This window comes from Dama dama, chromosome 1, assembly GCF_033118175.1.
Source record: "Dama dama isolate Ldn47 chromosome 1, ASM3311817v1, whole genome shotgun sequence".
NCBI classification, from domain to species: Eukaryota; Metazoa; Chordata; class Mammalia; order Artiodactyla; family Cervidae; genus Dama; species Dama dama.
Genome location: NC_083681.1, coordinates 47,470,124 through 47,495,528, shown reverse-complemented (window position 1 = coordinate 47,495,528; position 25,405 = coordinate 47,470,124). Strand labels below are relative to the sequence as shown.

At 34.1% G+C, this 25,405-nt stretch overlaps 3 protein-coding genes across 3 annotated transcripts; all 3 read left to right on the top strand.

Moving 5' to 3' along the window:
• Nucleotides 1-966, top strand: LOC133053770 (olfactory receptor 52N4-like). The gene has a single exon (XM_061138276.1). The coding sequence runs from the start codon at nucleotides 1-3 to the stop codon at nucleotides 964-966; it is 966 nt and encodes a 321-aa protein (XP_060994259.1).
• An 11,123-nt stretch (nucleotides 967-12,089) lies between these two features.
• On the top strand, nucleotides 12,090-13,130 carry LOC133050320 (putative olfactory receptor 56B2). Its single transcript, XM_061134813.1, has one exon. It carries the CDS (start codon nucleotides 12,090-12,092, stop codon nucleotides 13,128-13,130), a length of 1,041 nt encoding a protein of 346 aa, XP_060990796.1.
• Nucleotides 13,131-21,265: 8,135 nt separating this feature from the next.
• On the top strand, nucleotides 21,266-22,225 carry LOC133049490 (putative olfactory receptor 56B2). Its single transcript, XM_061133861.1, has one exon. It carries the CDS (start codon nucleotides 21,266-21,268, stop codon nucleotides 22,223-22,225), a length of 960 nt encoding a protein of 319 aa, XP_060989844.1.
• Nucleotides 22,226-25,405: the final 3,180 nt, after the last annotated feature.

The following is a 25,405-nucleotide window of genomic DNA, read 5'->3' as shown; positions in this document are numbered from 1 at the left end:
ATGATAATTCTAAACCAAACAGACCTAACACCAGCTTTATTCATTCTTACTGGAATCCCAGGACTGGAGGACAGGCATTTCTGGATTTCTTTGCCATTCTGCACAATGTATGTTGTGGCTGTGGTTGGTAATTGTGGACTCCTCTACCTCATTCGATATGAGGATTCCTTGCACAAGTCCATGTATTACTTTTTGGCCATGCTGTCTCTAACTGACCTTGTCATGTGCACTACTACAATTCCTAAAGCCCTCTGCATCTTCTGGTTCCATCTCAAGGAAATTAGCTTTGATGAGTGCCTGGTCCAGATGTTCTTCATCTATGCCTTCACAGGGATGGAGTCTGGGGTGCTTATGCTTATGGCCTTAGACCGCTATGTGGCCATCTGCTACCCTCTGCATTACTCAACTATCCTCACCAATCCTATCATTGCAAAGGCTGGGCTTGCCACTTTCCTGAGAGGTGTGTTCCTTGTCATTCCCTTGACTTTCATCATCAAAAGACTACCCTATTGCAGAGGCAATATAATACACCATACCTACTGTGACCACATGGCTGTAGCCAAATTATCTTGTGGAAATATCAAGATCAATGTCATCTATGGTCTAATGGTTGCCCTCCTGATTGGCGGTTTTGACATCTTGTGCATCTCAGTCTCCTACACCATGATCCTCTGGGCGGTGGTCAGCCTCTCCTCCGCAGAAGCTCGGCGGAAGGCCTTCAGCACCTGCACTGCCCACATCTGTGCTATAGTTTTCTCCTACAGCCCAGCCTTCTTTTGTTTCTTTTCCCACCGCTTTGGGGGTCACAGGATTCCTCCATCATGCCACATCATTGTGGCCAATATTTATTTGCTCTTGCCTCCCACTATGAACCCTATCGTCTATGGAGTGAAAACCAAGCAGATACGAGACTGTGTCATAAGGATCCTTTTAGGTTCTAAGGATACTAAACCCCACAGCATATGAAAGGGATATATATAAGGTAAGGGAAGAGAAATGAAGGGAAAGAGGAGCAAGGGAAAGAGAAAGGAGGAGGAAAGGGAAGAGAATCCAGGGGAGAAAATAGAAGCAAAAGGGATACTTCTGTTGGCAATATAGTCAGGGTCTAATAATGCCTTCCTGAGAGCACCATTTTGGCCATGACATAGAAGAGTGTTTACTGCATTCCCAGTAAGTGTCTCCAGAATCTCAACATCACTGGCATGGCCACCATACTTTATAAGTGTTTTCATCTCCTCACTCTGAGAAGGACTCATCTCATCATTAACCAATATCTCCATGAACAAAAACATCAAAGAATGCTGAGACAATTGAGGGAAAGAAAATCAGCTTCAATGATTGTCTGATGGAAAGAGATAATCTGCAGCCAGATGTCACTGTATCCTATATTCAAATAGGGACTGGAATTTCCAGTTTGAAGGCTATTGTTATTTTCCTCTGGAAAATAAATTCTATATTTTGCTCATCATTATAAAAATTCCTCTATTTTCAATGTTGTCTTTCTGATGGAAAAACTAGGAAGTATACATGAGGTCATTAATTTAATGAGGTCAAAGTCTCTGGATTTCTAATTTAGAAATACACTATTCATCTGACAGCATTCTTCTTTTGTGGATCTCAAATAAAACTACTTCCCCACAGACCGGTGGGATCTTCAGGTTTATTCAAGATGGCCTTCAAAACTACATAGTCTGGAGAGACAGCATAATCTGTTAAACAAATTAAGAAACATAATGATAAATGTTATTTTATAGGCACAGAATAAGAGAGGAAAGTACTTATTTTGTGTCTTCTTTCCATCTGAGAATGAAATCTACATTCTCTTTAAATTTTTCACAAATTAATAATTAGAGGAGAGACAAAATAAAATAGTAATTTTACATTAATATTACAGAAGTAATGTAAATTAGATAGAATAAAGAGAAACTCAATTTTACTCTGATCCCTCTCTAACCAACTAACAAGAAAACACATTTCTTCCTTTGATTCAATTTATGTGAACTCATTACATTTTATTTAATTTTTCCCAGTTTTCCCCTACTACTTCCATTTTAAAATCATACCCAAAAAACCACCCTGCCTCTTAAAATAGAATCTTTTCTCACTTTTAAGAATAAGCCTTCCATAACGAATTGTCAACATTCACTTTTTCCTCTTTCTCAAAACAAAGCCAGCTTAGGTATCTTCTTTCCTACCCATCACCTGGAATTACTTTAGTGACTTCACCATTGTCTTCCAGCTTGAATTGAATAAGTTATTCTCCATTTTCATCCAATATTACCTCTCAGAAATATTGAACATAATTCATTTATTCCTGATGCTTACAAATACATATTTTTTTTACTTCAGAAACATTAAAAATTTAATGCTTTCTTCACCTTTCACAATCACCAGTATTATGGAGTGGCTTGTTCTTTTTTTCTTAAGGATTTTTTGTTTGTTTGTTTATTTGTTTTTTAATATGGACCATTTTTAAAGTCTTCATTGAATGTGTTACACTATTTATTTCTCTTTTATGCTTTCTTTTTGGCTCCAATGTATGTGAAATCATAGCTCCCTGATTAGGGATCGAATCTGCAACCCCGTATGTTGGAAGGTAAAGTCTTAATTACTGGCTGTCAGGGAAGTCCCTTGTTGCCTTGCTTTTGATGTTAATAAGATGAAATCTGAAAACTCCTTGTTAAGTATGATACAACTTGGACTTTTCAATAAATATCTTTTATTTAATCAAAAAGTTTTCCTCTTTTTAAAATTGTTTTTATTATAAATTGACATAGAAATTTATAAAATGATTTTCCATAATTTCTATAAATATTGGATAATTATATGATTTTTGATCCTTTTTTAATACTGTAAGGAAATATTTAACTTTGCTAAATTAAATCAAAAGTGTATCATTGGGATAAACATTTTTTGATTATTTATATGGTTTTAGAGCACTGTTACTGGTTAACTTTTACTTATAAATTTTAATATAAATTTATGAAGAAACTACATCTATAACTTTGTTTCCATTGATATATATTACTTATACAGCACACACCTTTGACCTTATAAGTGCCTTGCGAATAAATTGCACGTCTTTCCTATTTTACTATATCTGGTCATGCTTTGTATAATTCAAGAATAAAGAAACTTGTTCTTCTTCAGTAAAGAGAAACAATATAGATCCATTGTTTTTGACGGCATACTTGCTTGTTAGGGGAATACAGTGGATTGGAGAGATTTGAATAAGAGGCTAATTTCTTTAATAAGTTTTCCTTGCTTATGTTTTAATTCTTCTGTGTTATTTTTCATTTTCAAATTTGCTAGCTTATAGTATTTGTAATATAAACATTATTTTAAGTTGAGTGCATGCTATTTATTTCTCATGATATTTGAAGGTCTGAATTTGGTTTAATTGTATCTCATTTCTAATTTCCCCTTAATCACTTTTTTTACAAGACACATATCGATTTGAATATTTTAAGTAATTTTTTGTTTTCCTTAATGTATATTTCATAGTTTTTCTTATTTTAATTGCATGAATTTCTGCTCTTGTCTAAGTTATTTTCTTGTTTTAAATTTGCTCACTTGCTCTTTTTTGGACTTTTGTATCAAATATTTTCTTTATTATTGCTAATTTGTCTTTTCTTTTGATAGAGGTTGTAAAGCTAAAAATAGAGAAAACTTCTTTGGATATATGCTTGAGACATATCATAATAGTTTATCATGAAGTTCTTTAAATATTATTAATTTTTATAAATTTTTTTTCATAAGTTAGTTGCATTATATTTTAGACTCTCCTCTAATTCTCCCTTTGTTATTAAGTTTCAGCTTTATTATAGTTAGATAATATATTTTATTGGGAAGGTTTTTTGAGGGATTCAGACATTATTTGAAACCCAATATATATTTACTTGTAAATTACACATTCATTATACATCTTCTGGTCTTGTTAATAGATGTATGTTTTCTCTTTGCTTGCTGTGGGATTTCATATCAGTTCACTGTTTATACTTGTTAATCATGTTATTCATGGCTTTTTTTTTTTTTTTTTTTTTGCATCTTTCACGTCTAAGGTCTAAACTCTGTAAAAGGTTTCTTCAATTACTATATCATTAAAATCATTATTTCTTTAGGAATTTTTAATTATATGTTTTTCTCTCCAACTAAAATGTAGGGCTTCCCTGGTGACTCAGTTGGTAAAGAATCTGCCTGTAGTGCAGGAGGCCACCTGCAATGTAGGAGACCCCGGCTTAATCCCTGGATCGGGAAGATCCCCTGAAGAAGAAAATGGCAATCCATTCCAGAATTCTTGCTTGGGAAATACCATGGATGGAGGGCCTGGTGGGCTACAGTCCATGGGGTAGGAAGAGTCAGACATGTCTGACTCTTTACTCAGACAGAGTCTGAGCAAAATGTAATGAATGTCCCCAAGGGCTGAAAAATTTTCCTTCTTGTTCAGCATAATTACTGGGTCAGTTTATGTATGAATTTGGAATAGGCCTCAAAATAGGATTATGTTTGATTAATAGTGATTCTGATCTAGTCTTGGAATTGTCCTTTGTAGAGATAAGATGAATGGAAAATGATAAGCACATGAATTCCAAGTTCAGTTCTACCACACACTGTGTGACTCAGGCTTTGCTGATTTGTGTATGTTTGTGTAAGGCTGGTTGGGGTAGGACTGAGATGAATTACTGAACTCTTCTTAAAGACTATTCCCAGGGTTACCCAGAGAGAAACAAGCTACTCTGAAGCCTATCAGAGAGTTAAGGGTGCATGCACTCTTTCTTCTCGTTACCCAGTGGAGATCAGAGAATCTAAGTTAAGTGCAACATGGTACGAGAATTTCAAGTCTGTTTTCAGGTAGTTTATCATTTACTTATACTGAGAGCTCACCAAGCCAATTACTTTTGGATGCTCTTCTTTTATTTAAAATTGGACCAATCCTAAGTGAAAGTGAAGTTGCTCAGTCATGTCCTACTCTTTGTGACCCCATGGACTGCAGCCTACCAGGCTTCTCCGTCCATGGGATTTTCCAGGCAAGAGTACTGGAGTGGGCTGCCATTTCCTTCTCCAGGGACCAGTCCTAGAGAGACAAACTGAGAGAGAATCCCTCTGCAATTTCTGTATATATAAAACTTAAAGTATATACACAAGGAGGAAGAGATGTCACATTCCACTTTTCCTTCAAAATTTTTTTCCAAAAGGCTTTCTATAAAAAGAAAGCTATCAACACATTTATGCTTGTTTTAATAAAAGTCCATCAAATTCAAATTAGCAAGTTAGCTAAATAACAAGACTTTAATACTTATCCCTAATTACAACATTCTTCTGGGTTTGACTATGTCAGTCTGATTTGGCTTTTAAAACTCTAGGGAATTGGCTTTCTTTCCACCACAGCAAGCCCCTTGAGTTTATCTCCATCTGTCTTAAAATATAGAATCCACCTGCATTAGTTGTAAGCCAGTTGCTGGTATACTGAAATTCGACTATACCTGATACAAGTTGAGTACAATACTCCCTACTTAAGATGAGTCAAGTACAATACCCCCACTGTAAGTATATTGTTGGGGCCAGAGCCAGTCTTTTCACCTTTTGCAGCAATTTGGGGTTGTCTTATAGAAGGATTCATTTGTGATGGGAGTATCTGCATAATAATCTTCCAATGTCTCTATAGAAATTATGAAGTGCACTCTGTGTGAAATTAACCTAAATATTGAAATATGTTATTGACCTTGACATGTCAAAATATTAGAATTTTCCATAATCACTATGTTCTGATATATAAAAAATTATGGTAAAGTGTATTAATACCAATATTCTTTAGAGTCATATCTGCTGTTTTCTTAATTTTATTACTTTTTATCTGTAAAATTTTTCATGAAATTTTCCAAGCCCACATTTTAGCTGGCTGTATCTGAAGTCATCATGCTCCAGTTCCACTGAGTTTCTGTGGATAATCATGCACCTGTTTTTCTTACCTTTTTGACTTCTAAGCGATATCATGGTATCAGACCTTGATGGGTACTGTCTTGACTGAGGAAACAGATATTTAGGACCCCATTTAAATTGACAATATAGATATTTAATTGTCATTCTGCCTTACAAGTATTTTAACTAAGGATTTTAATATATTTTAATTCTTCTCCCAACCCTTATAGCTAGAAATAAATATTATTTTATAGATTTGAACGGAGGATCCTAGAGGTTTAATCAATTTTTCAAGTTCATAGGACCACATAGAGCTACATTTTCATCCAAAATAATTGAATTTTTGCTGAACTGAAAGAATAACACATTCAAGTGTATGATTGAAAGGACACAATTTCTCCTACCGCCCAGGCAAGATGTAATATTAATATTTAGCACATATCAGTGGATAAATAAACATAATCCAGTTTAAGAATACATTACACAGTTATTTCAAACCATTTTTCAGGTTTAAAAAGCTTTGTCCTAAAATTTTTTGGTATTTTCATCTAGGTCATTACATTTTTTAAGCTGCAAGCTGGGAATATGTGCGTATGTTTCTTATAAACCCATTACTTTTAGATTTCAACTATATCAAATAGGAATTGAGATGATGGGCACCCCATGGAATTCTCCAGGCCAGAATTCTGGAGTGGGTAGTCTTCTCCAGGGGGCCTTCCCAACCCAAGGATCGAACCAAGGTCTCCTGCATTGCAGGTGGGTCCAAGAAAACTGGAGTGAGTAGCCTATCCCATCTCCAGCAGATCTTCCTGACCCAGGAATCAAACCAGAATCTCCTGCATTGCAGGCAGATTCTTTACCAACTGAGTTATCAGGAAAGTCCTGTTCCTTAAATAGGTAATTTTTAAATTTTGCTGTATAATGCATATTACAAAAGTTCCCTTTCTGCCTGGTTTAATTTGTAAGAATTTTAATTTGTTTTAATTTGTAAGAATAAATAGATAAAATCAAACATCTCACTGATCTATCTTGCCTATATTAATTTTTCCTTTAAAATTTTAAAAGTTTTTTTTAATATACTATATTTTAGAGCAATTTAGGTTCACAAAAAAATTTAGCTGAAAGCAGTTTCTTAAAAAATTAAAAATAAGTTTACCACATAATCCAGCAATTCCATTTTTTAATATATACCCAAAATAATTGAAAACAAGATCTTGAATACATATTTGTACACCCATGTTTATTGCAGCATTACTCACAATAGCTAAAGCATGGAAGCATCCCCTGTCCATCAATCAATAAATAGATAAGAGAAATGTGTTATACACACAAAATACACACACACACACACAAACGATGGAATGTTATTTGTCCTTAAAAAAGGAGGGAATTCTGTAATGTGCTATAAAAAGGATAAAACTTGAGGACATAATGCCAGTAAGAAAAAGACAAATGCTCTGTGATTCCACTCAGATATTTCGAAGGGTCAAAATCATAAAGATAAAAAGTGTAATGGTAGTTTCTAGGGGATTTGAGGAGGAGAGAATGTAGAGTTATTTTTTGATAGGTATAGAATTTCAGTTTTACAAGATGAAAAGAATCAGGAGATGAATGATGGTAATGGTTATAGAAGGGAAATATATCTAATGTCACTGAACTGTACCCTTAAAAATAGTTAAGATAATAAATCTTGTTTTAGGCCTATTTTGGGGCTTTGCTGGTGGCTCAGATGGTAGAGTCCACCTGCAATGCAGGAGACCCAGGGTTAATCCCTGAGTCTGGAAGATCCCCTGGAGAAGGGAATGTCTACTCACTCCAGTTGTTTGCCTGGAAAACCCATGGACAGAGGAGCTACAGTCCCAGGGGTTGCAAAGGGTTGGACACAAGAGCAGGACATGACTGATCAACTAACACTTTCACTTCTATGTCTATTTTACCCGCCCCCCGCAAATGAGTGGGAGGCATAAAAATATCCCATACGTTTGAAGCCCTACATACATTTCCCTTAATTTTTTTAATGTAGTGAATTACAACGAATAAAATATTTTTGTTAGTTATAAAATAATTTTTTAAAATATTACAACTTTAAAATATTTTACAAATCTTAAATGTCCAATCTTGAGTCATAAAATGATTCATTTCATTGTACAGCATTTTAAAATAATTTTTTACATGCCATGTCCCAATTTTTTATCTTTGTTTTCAATTGAATAATTTCTTAGTATTTTATGACTCCCTTTAAATAAAATCTTTCATTCTTAGAAATTTCTTATTAAATTTTAAAAATTTCCAGTAGTTTATGATTTTATTTTTATTCTGTTTTCTCTTTTTATACTGAAGTTTGTTGCTGTTGTTTAGTCACCAAGTCGTGTCTGACTCTTTTGTGACCCCATGGACTGTGGCCCACCAGGCTCCTATGTCTATAGGATTTCCCAGGCAAGAATTCTGTAGTGGGCTGCCATATCCTTTTCAGGGGAATCTTCCCGATCCAGGGGTGAAACCCGCATCTCCTGTATTGGCAGGCGATTCTTTATCACGGAGCCACCAAGGAAGCCCATACTGAAGTTAGTTATTTTAATTCCTGTATTAAGTAATTATTTTAAAAAGCATAAAGATTTGTGTTTGTAATATACTCATTTAGGTTATAGATGTATTAGATATCAGTTTAACTATATCTCTCAAGTTTTGTCACTCATCGTTTTACTATTCATTACCTTTTGTAATTTGCATTATTATTTACATTTGATCCATTTATTATTTCATATTGTTACTAAATCTTTTCATATATATGCATTTATAATATTCTGTCTCTTTTAAGGTATTGATTTTTTTTTTTAAGTTTTGATTTGTGACCTTTATTATGTTATTTTTTTTCAGATCAGATTGTTTTTTCAAATTTTTATTGGAGTATAGTTGATTTACAATGTTCTGTTAGCTTCAGGTGTACAACAAACTGAATCAGTTATACACATATATAAAAGCGTTAGTGTGCAGTGGCGTCTGACACTTTGTGAACCCATGGATTGGGGCCTACCAGGCTCCTCTGTCCATGGAATTTTTCAGGCAAGAATACTGGAGTAGTTTGCCATTTCTTCCTCCAGGGGATCTTCCCAACCCAGGTATCAAAACTACATCTCTTTCCTGAACCCAGGTGGGTTCTTTACCATTAGCCCCACATGGGACAATACTATATATATATATATATATATATATATATATATATCTCCATTCTTTTGCAGAATTTGTTTCCCATATAGGTTATTAGCGATTATTGAGTAGAATTCTCTGTGCTATAAGTAGGTACTTGTTAGTTGTCTGTTTTATATACAGTGCTGTACTGTCCTTAGTCATTCAGTCATGGCTGACTCTGCGACGCTATGGACTGTAGCCCACCAGGCTCCTACGTCTGTGCGGAATCTCCAGGCAAGAATACTGGAGTCGGTTACCATGCCCTCTTCCAGGGGATCTTCCCAAACCAGGGATCAAACCCAGCTCTTCCACATTGCAGGAGGATTCTTCACCATCTGAGCCACCAGGGAAGCCCAAGAATACTGGAGTGGGTAACCTACCCTTTCTCCAGGGGATCTTCCTGACCCAGGAATTGAACTAGGGTCTCCTGCATTGCAGGCAGATTCTTTACCAGCTGAGCCACCAGGGAAGCCCTTATATATAATAGTGTGTGTATTTTAATCCCAATCTCCCTATTTATCCCTTCCCCCCACATTCCTCTTTTTAAGTACCTACAAAGCTTGATTTCAAGATCTTTGAGTCTGTCTCTGTCTTGTAAATATATATTCATTCTTTTTTACTTCTCACTTATAATTAGAACATGGCTTACTTACTTTTATGCTTAAAATGCTCTGTAATCTCATATATTTGCATGTAGGTTTATACATAAACCTTTTGGTACAAAATTTCTGTTAGTGCTGTCATATCTATATCATTGCCAATTTAGGATTACCCATTCATTTTAAGAAACAGTAACATTTTAAAATTTCTTACCATAATTTTGACTTCTTAATTTTCTACGTATATTTCTTTCAGGTTAAAGTTATGTGTTTAGATTCAGGCAAGGCACAAATATTATATTGCTTTTTTGAAGCATTCCTCTCATCATTGTGTAATTATCATTTTAACTGAATTATTTTCTCTAAAGTAGCCAATGTTGATATCACTAAATAGTTTTACTTAAGTAAGAATATTTTTTCATTCTCTATATTTGTTTTCAAACTTTGTATTTTAAGTGATCTTTAAAATAAATACTACATAACTTTTTAAAATTTAAACTCAGAAAGCCTATTTTAACCAACAAGCATACTCCATAGCAATTATTGTTTTTAGAGATATGTATGAGTTATCTTTTCCATGTTTTTTCCTAATATTCATGGTTTTATTTTTGACTTCATTTGGCTTTGATTAAAATATCCATTATGTCTTCTAACCCTTTATTGTTTGACATGATTATTTCTGTGCCCCCCCACCATTGTTCTTTTACATATTTAATATACTTATCTGTCACTGGCTCTAACCTCCTGATGAATAATACAAAAAATCATGGACATGTAAACTGTATAACCGTCCTTCAATATTTATTAACATAACTAATATATAGAGTGCCTGTTCAGTGCCAGTCTCTCTGAATAAACCAGTAATATAAATGGCAAATGCATCATGCCTTGGCTTCTTCAGGAGATATGTATACTAACTTAATGATCTAGGCTTTAGTACATATCTTTTTCCTTCTTTAGACAATAAAAACAGGCTTTCTAATTGCTCATTTTAGTAAAGTGGAAGCTATTTCATTGCTCTAAATTGATGAAGCAATCTCACTGTTAAGAACCCATATATCATGCTTAAGACCATTTTCCTGTTCAGATTTGGGTGTTAAAATTTCAGATCAAAGTCACTGTAACATTTGCCTATACAGTATCTCTCTAGATTACTATGGGATCTTGAGAGTTTCAGAAAGATGTATTAAATTTATCCCTTCATTTCAAACTCAAATATTTTTAATTTGATATTTAGAATATTTTGTAAAATACTGTTTGCTGTATTTCATTAAGAATTAAAAATTTATAGTTCCATCATCTTCATCAGTTTCCAGAATCTGTTATGTTTTGAATAGAACAGAATGCCATTATCTGAGTTAAGCTAAATATATCCACAAAGTTTACATCAACACTGCTCCTCTGTTTAAACTATAACTTCCAACAAAATTTTAAAAATATCCTGTATTTATATTATATCTTTAATGAAATTATTAAAAGAAAGTAAATAATAATTAATGCATCTGGTATAAACATATAGTAACAATGTTTCAATTTTAAAATAAAACACTAATTAAATACCATATGTAGGAAGGGTATTAGATATAGAGTTACTTGATTTTAGCAGAACTTCTGAAAAAATATTTACCTCAAACTCACTGGTTTGGTTAGTTTCTTTTATTTGTTTTTATGTCTGCTTTAATAGTTATAATGTGATTGTCTGCAGTACTCTAAGAAACAAATAGATGTTGGAATAGGGAAAAGTTATTCAAAAGAAGAGACAACTGGGTTTAAACATACTGATATTTCCAAGTCATTTTTCTTTCCTTCATAGTTGCTTGGTTTTACACAGGTTGTTAACATTTTAGACATCATTTTCCTTGCTATAAAACAAATATGCTACATGAACTCATATATTTTAATTCAAAGTAATGACATTTCTGAGTACTTTATAAATTCTCAAATCCTTGAAAAGAAGATTTTTTTAAAAATTTATTATATAGACTAATATTTTACCTCAAATGACTACATGCATAAAGTCCACTACTCTGAGGCTATATATTCCGTCTCTAAAGAAGAGAGCCCATTAGCAAAGTCGGTCAAGAAACAGACTGATTTCAGAGGACCTTCATCTTGTCCAACTTCCGTGACTTGCAGGACTGAAGATCATGACAAGGTCCTGATTTCCTTTAAAGTTCTATTTCTCTGCTATGAGAAGGTGGAAAAATATGACTTGCCTTTATATCATTTTTCTGATCATTAGCCAAGTTGACAATAAGGAATGTGTTACCACAGTTCCTGTTTCATTACAAATGTCCAAGAAATGTTAGTGCTACAATGAGAATAATAAAGATAATGAATTCTCCCTTGATGTTCTTTGATTTTATAATATCTTTGATATTTATGAACCTGGATAACTCCTTTTCAAATATTGTCAGAGAAATTATTAAGAAAAGTAACTCTCTACTTTTTCACTTAGTGAAGTTCCAGGATCTCAGAAACTTCAACAGCTCAAAGTTCCAGGTCTCTGAGTTCATTCTTTTGGGATTCCCAGGCATTCACAGCTGGCAGCACTGGCTCTCCCTGCCCCTGGCTCTGCTCTACCTCTTAGCTCTCAGCGCCAACATCCTTATCCTGATCGTCATCAATAGGGAGGCAACACTGCACCAGCCTATGTATTATTTCCTGGGCATCCTGGCTGTAGTAGACATGGGTCTGGCTACCACCATCATGCCCAAGATTTTGGCGATCTTGTGGTTCAATGCAAAAGCCATCAGTTTCCCTCAGTGCTTTGTACAGATGTATACTATACACTGTTTTGTGGCCATGGAATCAGGCATCTTTGTTTGCATGGCTATAGACAGATATGTAGCCATTTGTCGACCACTACGCTATCCATCGATAATTACTGGCTCCTTTGTGGTCAAAGCAACTGTGTTCATGGCACTCAGAAATAGCCTGACTACTATCCCAATTCCTGTGTTTGCAGCTCAGAGACAGTACTGCTCAAAGAACCAAATTGAGCACTGTCTTTGCTCGAATCTTGGAGTCACTAGCCTATCTTGTGATGATGATAAGACAGTCAAGAGTATCTACCAGCTACTTCTGGCCTGGACACTCATGGGAAGTGATTTGGGTTTGATTATTTTATCATACGCCTTGATACTTCAATCTGTATTGAAGCTGAACTCAGCAGAAGCTGCATCCAAGGCCTTAAGTACTTGCACTTCCCACCTCATCCTAATTCTTTTCTTCTACACAGTCATTATTGTCATTTCTATCACCCACAGTGCAGCAATGACAATTCCCCTCATCCCAGTTCTACTCAATGTACTCCATAATGTTATTCCTCCTGCCCTCAATCCCATGGTCTATGCACTCAAGAACAAGGAGCTCAGACAGGGCTTGTATAAAGTTCTTAAACTGGACTTCAAAGGCAACTAGGAGAGGATGCTCACCTTTGAAATTTTCCTACATCTGTGTTCATTGCATTCTCAAGGACTACAGATGACAGAAGAACTACGTAATACTAACTGTTCTTTTATTAATATAAGGAATCACAGGCAATTAGTGAAATTTCAAAAAAGGGGGTGAATCTAATACTTTATCATGTTTGTCAAGAAAGTCCTTCATCCAAAAGAAAAAAAAATGAACAATAGCACAATTATGCAGATTGAATCAAGGAAGCCAGGGTGAGACAAATGGAATATACAGTTCATTTTTGTATCTCGCCGCCCTGGCTAGAAATTCTGAACAATGTTGTATAGTGGTGGTTAGAATAGATATATGACAATCTTTTCCTTTTAATGAGAGTGTCTAGCCCATGTACATTTCATGCAATTACTAATAGAGTACAACTTACTCTAGATATTTGCATCTTTGCTTTCTAATGTGTCTTCTATTCTTTAAATGGAAAACGGACTCCAATAGACATTTCTATAAAGATGTGCAACGTCCAACAAACATACAAAAAGATGCTGAGCATCACTGAATTCAAATCAAAACCACAAGATACCACTGTATACAATAAAATGGCTGTATTTTTTTAATTTAGCAGAGGTTGGCAATTTTCTGGAAACATTAGACTTCTTATATATACTGGAGGGTATGTAAAAGTCACATTGAACTGTGAGAAACTTAGACAATTACACAAAGTTTGAAACACGATTACCATATGACAGAAGTTCAACTCCTAACTATATAAGCAGAATAACTTAATACAAGAGTAGCAACAAAATTTACACACAAATGTTCATAGCATCATTATTAGTGAAAAATTGGGAAAAATTCAAATATTCATCATATGTTTAATGGATAAACAAAGTAAAGCATACCCATAGTGAGGATTATTATTCATTCATGAAAGAATGAAGTACAGATGTATACCCTTTCACAGATGAACTTTGAAAACACTATGCTAATTTTAAAAAAAGCAGACACTAAAGGCTACTGCAATATGATTTCAATTGCATCAAATAAATTACTGGAATAGATAATCCACTGGATCAAAAAACATACTAGATGATGGAAGAGATCAGAGGAATAGATCAATAGGTAATGACTGATTAATGGTTATAGAGTTTTCTTTTTATGCAACTGAAATGTCCTGAAATCAGATATTGTTGATGGTTGCACAACATTTTAAAAGTACTAAAAGGCACTTAATATTACATTTCAGAGGTTTAAATGGTTATTTTATGGTTTGTGTATTCCACTTCAATAAAAAAAGATAAAGTGTAACAAACTCTGTGTTAAAATTTTTCTATTTCTCTCTCTATATATACACAGAATTAAATTGTTAATTAAATCATGTAAATATATATGATGCACCTTTATTTAATCAAAAAATTCCTGAATAATCATTATTCAAATTAATTATCATATTCTGTCAATTAAAATATGACTTTGTATTTCAATATTGTTTTATTCAAATATTGTCTAAACATATATAGAAAATGCATATTAAGAAATGAGGGGAGAATGAATATAGGTATATTTGTATAATTGAGTTCCTTCACTGTCCACCTAAAACTACCACCACATTGTTAATCAGATATACCCCAATACAAAATGTTTTTGATGTTAAAAAAAAATAAAAAAGAAATATATCAGAAGTTGCCTGTATGTTAGATAATTTGAATGTGAATGAGTGTCAATAAAAGCTTCTAAAACATCATTAGTGCATTTAACTTCTGTCCTACACATCCTTACAAGGAAAGAAAAAAAGCACTTCAATAAATATTAAAGTATATAATATTCATTAAAGCTAAGTTGTGTTCTTTCTCACTCCCCCATATATAAGGCTCGTATGCCAGCACATAGATATAAATACATAAAGATAAATTTATTCTCTAATTTCTGTGTCACTTTATAAACACTAAGAATGGAAAGCTTTCACTTCTTTTCCTTCTCCAATAGGTGTTAGCTTAAATCCAATGTCAGCACCTGTGTCACAAGTGCTTTACAATATTCCATTGGGATACATAATGCATTTTAAAATATATTTAGTTCAAAGGTACAAATATCAAGAGATTTAGTAGCCGAGGGCTGTGAAAGTACATATAGTGTAGAATCATGACTTTTTTTTTTTACTAATATCCTGAACACCTGGACCAGATTGCATTCAGCTCACTGTTTTGCTTCAGAAACTAAGGTATTAAAGTACATGCAAAAACAGGAATAGAAACAGGGTTTTTGTTTAATATGTAGGCAGAAAACATATGGAGATAATTTTTGGATATACATTAATTGGTTATTAACTTCACATGACTGAAGGTTTGATTCTATCTACCTATTAGAAGGCAGAAATAAAGATTGGATTTAAATGGAAAAATGTTTATTTCTCCAATTCACAGATTGCAACATAGTGTAATTTTCCATGATTATTATGAATATGTAGCTATTTTTCAAAGTAAATAGGAATCCAAATCTGTAGTGGTAAATATCAAGCCAGAATCACCCTCATGACCAGAGCAATGGGACTACAGCAGGAGAATAGTTCTTGAGCATGATCACAACACTTGCCATTCACCTATCTCCCATTGCTCCCCAGAAAAGAATCTCGTTCATTTACTTTATTTCTAGACATACATATTTGTGACTGCATTTTATCCATTTTAGACAGGGAAACCTACTTAGAGGAGTAAACTTCATGTTCGAAAAAGAACATGGGATGTAAAATTGAGGACTGACTAGTGAGGAAGCAAACATTTTCTATGGAGTTTAGAAATGGGAATAGTCAACAGGTGACAATAATTTTATTTATAAATAAGTAGCCATGTTCTTGTGTTGATGTAAAAACTTCAATACACTTGTCTCCTACAGAAAAGTATGAGCCCATTTTCCTTGTAGAAAAATTAAGCTATAATGTATTGGAATCATTTTAAATTTGTTTTGGAAAAAACCTAGCATAATTATGGTCAGTACTATAATATTTGGTGTAAGATGGGATCTTTAACTGAGTGTTTTTGCAAATGGGACCTATACTTCTCATGTAACAATAAATCCAGTTTCAATAATCAATACTAGAACTATCAAAAGGAAATATGAATGACAAAATAGATATTTAGCTCATATTAGGAGCTATATCCTTAGGAGTAGAGCAGAAGTGAACTCAGTTATGTTTACTATTCTCGATTTGTGGGTACCTAAGATTTCCCTACTTAACTTCTTTTGCATGGACATATATAGTTAAGAGTTGACTATTCACAATATTGTAAAGCAATTCTCCAATTAAAGGAAAAGAATTGACTATGCAAATATATTGAGAGGAAGAAATGAGTCACAATACTATTTTTTCAACAACTATTAAAATCTGTATACACTAGTCAAATAGATATCAATAATACATTTCACAGTCTAGTCTATTCCATAATAATCAGTTATAATGTGTGAAAATATATGTGTAACTGCGTGTGTATATATATATATAGGAATTGTTACAGTTTTGTTCGTTAATGACAATTAATTTTCAAAGAAATGTGGAAAGTATAATTGCATACAAACATTAGGAGCAAATTTACAAACCTGACAAGAAATAAATCTGATAACAATTTTGGTATGTAAGGAAATGCATTCTTATAAACTCATATGATTCTTTGTCAAAAATGCTAATTGCAAGGCCTTTGTTAAGCTTCGAGATTATTAGTTTCAGTCAAAATCAGTGTTGCTAAATAGGAATGCTGCTGCTGCTGCTAAGTCGCTTCAGTCGTGTCTGACTCTGTGCGAGCCTACAGACAGCAGCCCACCAGGCTCCTCTGTCCACGGGATTCTCCAGGCAGGAACCCTGGAGTGGGCTGCCATTTCCTTCTCCAAATAGGAATGAGGTTCAATTAATGTTATGATTGCATTGAGTGAGTTTCCCACCTTTAATATTTGCATTGTATGGGGACTTCCCTGGTGGCTCAGACAGTAAAGAATCTGCTTGCATGCAGGAGACCCAGGTTTGATTTCTGGGTCGGGAAGATCTGCTGGAGGAGGGCATGGCAACCCACTCCAGTACTCTTGCCTGGAGAATCCCATGGACAGAGGAGCCTGTCCAGCTACAGCCCGTGGGGTCACAAAGAGTCAGACACGACTGAGCGACTAACACACTAACTCAGTTGCCACCTTTAAATTTTCTACCATGTACTAATAAAGTGAACAAGATAATTTCAATTTATTCTTTTATTTTGCTTGTGGGCAGCAATATGAAACAGAGAAACTTAGCAACTTGATACAATGAGGTTAAACTGCTGCTGTAAAAATATCTCATCTGTTGTTTCATGAAGGTGATCTTGGTCCACTATTTATTGAGTTGGCCAAAATGTTTGTTCAGGTAGTGAATATATTATTCGATACAGTTCTTGATGAAAATGAAAAATATATCTTTTATTTTTGCTTAAAACCAAATGAATTCTTTGGCCAACTCAATACTAGTTTGGATTCCTATTTTGCATTTTGTAATATTTCTTCCTTAATTTGTGGGTATGTTTTTAGTATATTAGTGTAAATTTTGTTTAATTAGTATAAATTTTGTTTCCAAAAATTCTGTGCTTTTTCAGTTTATTATTTTCTTTGCACTCTCCTTATGATTCATATATGTACATTTTATTGCATAAATATTTGCATATAATCAAGGGCTTCCCAGGCGGCACTAGTGGTAAAGAACCTTCTTGCCACTACAGGAGACCTGAGATGCAGTTTTGATCCCTGAGTCAGAAAGATCTCCTGGAGGAAAGGGCATGGCAACCCACTCCAGTATTCCTACATGGAGAATCCCAAGGACAGAGGAAGCTGGTGGGCTACAGTTCACAGGGTCGCAGAGCTGACATGACTGAAGCGACTTGGTTTATATGCAATGTAAAATGCCACCAATTTGTAGTACTGTTTTACCAACTGAACTTTATTTCTAAATCCAAATATCTATTTTGACTGCTGCCTTATTTGTTACCTTCTTTTTGAAATTCTTTTATCTATTTTGTGATGAGGAATTTTTTTTTTTTAGATTTAAGTTTCCTCTTGTCTTATGAAGTAGAATTTATACTTCTGTTTCTTCCTTTTATACTTTGAAAAAATATTATTTAAATACATGTTTAAATACTTAGAGTGGAGTGCAATAGTTCTTAAAGTTTTATGAAATTTGAATCATTATTTCAGGAATCTATTCATTCACTCAAAAAATTTATTGATACCTAAATTGTGATGTGTTGCTATACAATGCAGATGAGTTAGTCGCTCAGTCATATCCGACTCCTTGTGACCCCATGGACTGTAGCCCGACAGGATCCTCTGTCCATGGGATTCTCCAGGAAAGAATACTGGAGTGGGTTGCCATATCCTTCTCCAAGGGATCTTCCCACCCAGGAATCAAAACCACGTCTCTTGCATTGCACGCAGATTCTTCACTGTCTGAGGCACCAGGGAAGTCCCAACACAATGCAAATATAAACATATATACAATAAGTTCAAATATAAAGAGTTTGCTTAAATTCTGGTGGATCCAGGTTGTCAATTCTTTTTATAATACTATGATGCTAAAATAGAAAGAGATATTGATCCATTGACAAATATATTCTTTAGCTACGATGCCTGCCTCTTTTTTATTTACATCATATTAAGTAGTTTAAATGATGACTCCCTGTTCTCTCTGAGATAAAGTTGATATTCCAAAATAAAGTGGTGCTTGAAGTTGCAGTGGTTGTAGGAGGGCACAAAATAAGATAGAAAATTGCAATTAACAAAGCAAAAAAATAGCAGTGAGCTTGAGAAGAAAGCAGAGCACAGTAACAGAAGAAAGAAACTGATCTAGCATGCTCTAAGACCATTTTCCTTTTCCTCTTTAAATTCTCCAGATCTCCTCCAAAATTTTGCTTAGTTTCATTTCTACCTACTCCTATATGACTCCAAGAATTTATTATAGCACAAGAAAGATCTTTGAAGGACACTCTTATTAAGCAGTTCATACCATGTTACTTTACTTCTTCCAAAAAAGTTGCTTTTTGCAGTATCTAAACTGTCCTCTTTTGTTGTGAATACATAAAGATAAAACAGGGTTGTAGGTAGAAAAATTAACAAGTAACAACTTTATATCCCTGATTCATCCATTATTTTAAACAATGCTAACTATACTCTTAGTATATAGTTGGACTGTACTATAAAAATATATAGTCACATGATGGACAAAGTTTAATTTAACATATACTATGTTAAATTAATTTGTGTTATGTTATTTAATATAGTATATGTTAAATTAATTTAACATAGGGAAAAAATTTAACATATACTATGGATGCAAATATATCAGATGTGATAAAGTCCAAGGATGAGGCATCATCAAAATTGACAAGGTGAATCAAATTTTCATATTTAACTGTGAGATTGTGTCCCTCTACTACTTAATACCAAGAACACTGGAAGCCAGTCACATATTTCTCTAGGATACATATTGGTAGATTATTTTCTGGGAACAATGTAAATCCCTCAGGGAAAGAATCCACTGGGAAATAAGAATGTCGGCAGTGGTACAAAGCAGACCTTACAGGAGGACACGAAGTAAATCCTACCAACTAATGAGACTCAATCACCACCTGGAGTTTCAAACCAGCTTACTAAGGACCCTTTGTGAATTCATCATCAAAGAACACATGACATTTGAAAAATGGTTCTGATATTAACATTAAAAATAATGCAAGTTATAAAAATAAACTATTAAAATTTACAGGTTATTAAAATAATATATATAAAAGAATTGTTATATCTGTCTAAATATATATCTTTTTTAATCTACCTTCTTCATTATGTTATTAAAAGTATAACGGAATGATATCACTTGGATTACAATGAATATATTTTCCAGGACTATATTCACACTATTATCTGTACATACTATTATTTTGAACCACATTTTTCAACATTTTATGTCCTGATACTACATCCTTAATATTTAATCTATTGAAAGCATATAAATAAATAAATAAATAATAGACAATTAGGAGAAACAAATCATGAAATCTTTTTCCCCCTTTGCAGTAAAATGTATAAGTGATTAATAAATTTTGGTAGATAACTTGATTCAAGTAATTTGATTTTCAAAATCTTTACCTCAAACCAATATTTTAATGCTTGCTTTATTCTTTATAGTTTGGCTATCTGGGTTGCTCCAAGACTCAAAACTACATCAAGTAGAAAAAAGTTACTGAAAATCAGAATTAACTGGTTTTGAATAACAATGATATTCCTAAATCACATTTCTCTTTTATTATTACAGTTTATTATTATTACACATTCTCTTTTATTATACAGTCATTAGCAATTTTTGATAAAAGCTTCCTCATTCAAAATGTACATACTAAATTATTTCATAGATTTCAATTAAAATTAAATGAGACACAGGATTATTTAACAAAATCTCAAATCCTTGAAATAAGAGTCGTTTTCAGTATCATATATTCTAGTCTATTACTTAAATGTCTCCATGCACAGAAATTTCTATATTCATTGCATATATTAAGTTTCTAATAATTCAACAAAACAAATTCAAGAGTGTAGGTTATGATATCAGAAGGCTACATATTCTCCAGCTTTTCTGCTTTATAGGCTAAATATAATGTCCAAAGTCATGATTTTCTCTAAAGTTCTGTTCCAGTTATGAGAAGATGAAAACGATAAGAACTGACTTATGGTATAAAGTTTGTGTTTTGATAAATAATTTAACACACAATATGTTAAAACAGTTCCTGTTTAATTAGAAACATCCAAGGAATGTTGAATACTTCTAATCTGCCTGGAAAGCAAGAGACCCAGGTTTAATCCCCGAGTCATGAAAATCCCCTGGAGAAGTGAATGACTACCCACTCCAGTATTCTTGCCTGGAGAATTCTATGGACAGAGGAGCCTGGTGGGCTACAGTCCATGGGATCACAAAGAGTTGGATATGACTGAATGACTAACACTCTCAAAAAACTTCCACTTTCAAGGAATGTTAGTACTGGAATTAGAGTTTTAAAAGATGATTCCCCCACAACACCTACAAAACCGTGAACACTGTCAGAAAGATTATTAAGAATAGTAACCTTGAATGTTTTTCCTTTTAGTGAATCATGTTCCAGGATCTCGGAGATTTCAACAGCTCAAAGTTTCAGGTCTCTGCGTTCATTCTGTTGGGATTCCCAGGCATTCACAGCTGGCAGCACTGGCTCTCCCTGCCCCTGGCTCTGCTCTACCTCTTAGCTCTCAGTGCCAACATCCTTATCTTGATCATCATTAATCAGGAGGCAACACTGCATCAGCCTATGTATTATTTCCTGGGCATCCTGGCTGTGGTTGACATGGGCCTGGCCACCACCATCATGCCCAAGATTTTGACCATCCTGTGGTTCAGTGCAAAGACCATCAGTCTCCCTGAATGCTTTGTGCAGATGTATGCCATACACAGTTTTGTAGGAATGGAATCAGGCATTTTTGTCTGCATGGCTATAGATAGGTATGTGGCAATTTGTCAACCACTATCTTATTCATCAATAATTACTAAATCTTTTGTGGTCAAAGCTACTGTATTCATGGCACTCAGAAACAGCCTGACTACCATCCCAGTCCCTGTGTTGGCTGCTCAGAGACACTATTGCTCAAAAAACCAAATTGAGCACTGTCTGTGCTCGAATCTTGGAGTCACTAGTCTATCCTGTGATGACAGGACAATCAACAGTGTTTACCAGCTACTTTTGGCCTGGACACTCATGGGGAGTGACTTGGGTTTGATTCTTGTATCCTATGCTTTGATACTTCACTCTGTACTGAAACTGAACTCATTGGAAGCTACCTCCAAGGCCCTGAGTACCTGCACTTCCCACCTCATCCTAATCCTGTTTTTCTACACAGTCATTATTGTCATTTCTATCACCCACAGTGCAACAATGACATTTCCCCTCATCCCAGTTCTACTCAATGTACTCCACAACGTCATTCCTCCTGCCCTCAATCCTATGGTCTATGCACTCAAGAATAAGGAGCTCAGACAGGGCTTATGTAAGCTCCTTAAGCTGGACTTCAAAGGCAATTGACTTGGAGAGGATGCTCAACTTTGTAATTTCCCTATATTCATCATATTCTTCAAAGATTATAGATGAAGAACTAAGAAACACTAACATTTTTTAGTTAGTTTAAGGAATCAGTGGCAATTAATGAAACCTTCAAAATGAGGATGAAATAATCTTGCTTTTCAATAAATTTATTCATCAAACGAGTAACACAATGATGATTGTCTCAAGGAATCCACAGAAAGACAACAGAATATGTATTCCATTTTTGTCTCCAGTTTCTCTAAATATAACTTCCAAACAATGTTTAATAGAGATGGTTAAAGGAGATACCTGCCATTTTCTTCTTTTTTAATGAGAGTATTTAATCCATATATATTTTATTTAATTACTGATAGCATATAACTGCTCCATGACAAAATTAGACAGCATATTAAAAAGCAAAGACATCACTTTGATGACAAAGGCCCCAATAGTTAAAGTTATGGTTTTTCTGGTAGTCACTTACGGACAGGAGAGTTGGACCATAAAGAAGGCTGGTACTAAAGCTGAAGCTCCAATCCTTTGGCCACCTGCTGCCTATAGCTGACTAATTCAAAAAGACCCTGATGCTGGGAAGGAATGAGCACAGGAGAAGAAGGATGTGACAGAGGAAGAATGATTAAATGGCATCCCCGACTCAATAGACATGGGTCTGGGCAAACTCTGGGATACAGTGAAGTTCAGTGAAGCCTGGCATCTGCAGTTCAAGGGTCTCAAAGAGTCAGGCATGATTTAGCAATTGAGCAACAACAACTGCTCCAGATATTTGTGCTTCTTTCTGAGGTGTTTTACCATTTTTAAATGGTCAAAGAACTTGAGTAGACACCTCTAAAGACGATATGAGATGCCAGCAAATATATGAAAAGATTTAAACATTATTAAATTCAAATGAAAACAACAATAACCACAATAAGTTTAGGATAATTAATGTATACCCTAAATGATTACTATTTTGTTTTAAATTTAGCAGATGTTGGCAATATTTTGAAACATGGCACTATTATACATTGATGGAGAGTATGTAAAAATCACACAGGCGCTGTGGAAAAAAGTTTAGTAATTACTCACTTTAAAAGTAGTTACCATATGACTCAGAAATTTAACTCCTAAGCATATAATCAGACAACTTAACTCAGCTGCAACAAACATTTTATATAGAATGTTCATAGTATCATTGTTAATCAAAAAGTGGAAAGAAGTCAAATGTTGTTGAATGGCAGTTGTTTAATAGATAAACAATATTAAGCATATTCATTTCAGGAATAATTATTTATCCATAAAAAGGATGGTGTTCTGATACATGTCCTTGAATAAATAATATTTGAAAAAAGCATGCTAAATAAAAAAGACAGACACACACACACACACAAAAAAGACAGACACTAAAGCCTAAAAGTTGCATGGTTTCAAATACATCAAATCTCCAAAAGAGGGAATCCATTGAACCAAAAAAAATAATAATAATAACCCTTGGTAAGAAGAGAAGTAACAAATTAATAAGCAGTTACTGATTAATGCTACAGATATTTCTTTTGAGGTAATGAAAATATTTTGAAATAGTATTGTGCTGACGGTTACACAGCACTTTGTACCAAAAGGTACTCAGTTGTGCATTTTTTGAGTGTTATTTTATGGCATGTGAATTTCACTTCAATAAAAAATATGATAAAATGCAAAAAAAAAGACTTCTATCTGTCTCTCTTTCTCTATATATATATATGTATATATGTTTCTCTATATATGGAGAATGGTTAAAATAATTTACTTATCATATAACATCAATTTAAAGCGGTACAATTTATTTTTCAGTAGGTATTACCATAACTTTTGTCAATATAGAAGCCCATGTATATACATCTCTCTCTCTCTTTAGTTGCTAAGTCAAGTCCGACTCTTGCGACCTCATGGATGGTAGCCTGCCAAGCTCCTCTGTCCATGGGATTCTCTTGGCAAGAATACTGGAGTGGGTTGCCATTTCCTTTTCCAATATATACATATACATATAGCAAATATATGGGCTTCCCTGAAAGCTCAGATGGTAAAGAATCTGCCTGCAATGTAGGAGATCTGAGTTCAATCACTGGGTCAGGAAGATCCCCTGGAGAAAGCCATGGCAACCCACTCCAGTATTCTTGCCTGGAGAATTCCATGAACAGAGGACCCTGGCAGGCTACAGTCTATGGGATCACAAAGAGTCAGACATGACTGACTAACATACACAGAGAAAATATATATTTCAAAATGTGCCAGCAGCTAATGGTACATTATAAAATTTAAAGTATCTGATTTATCTACTTCTAAAATGACTTTTCCAAATAGTAAAAAATACAAGTGTTGCTTTCAATATCTAATTAATGAATATGTAACTAGAATCATTTGTGTTTTATTATTTTTTATGTTATCATCAACATCATTATTATCTAAAAACTTAGGCATCAAAATATTACTAACAAAATAAGCCTGAACTATTGATGGAGTTATACATTTCCATAATATTCATGATCATCCTCACATGAAAGAAAAAAAAGTGAATGAATAAAAAGAAATAGGAATGTGTGTGTGTGATTAAAACCTCTGAACATCCTTACAAGGGAAGGAAAAGAATTCTTTAATAAACATTAAAATCTCTAATATTCATCAAAATTAGGTTGTGTTGATTCTCACTCCTCCATATATATTCCTCATGTGCAAGTACACAGATTAGATACATACAGATTAATTTATTCTCCACGTGTTATCTTCTAGGCAGAGAGAATAGAAACTTCCACTGCTCCTTCTCCAATAGGGGTTAGCTTAATTCCCAAATCAGTTTTGCAATATTCCCTAGGATACATAACACATCTTAGAATAGAGTACATCATGAGAAATGCTGGGCTGGAAGAAGCACAAGCTAGAATCAAGATTGCTGGGAGAAATATCAATAACCACAGATATGCAGATGACACCACCCTTATGGCAGAAAGTGAAGAACTAAACAGCCTCTTGATGAAAGTGAAAGAGGAGAGTGAAAAGGCTGGCTTAAAGTTCAACATTCAGAAAACTAAGATCATGGCATACAGTCCCATCACTTCATGCAAATAGATGGGGAAACAGTGGAAACAGTGGCTGACTTTGTTTTTCTGGGCTCCAAAAATCACTGCAGATGGTGATTGCATCCATGAA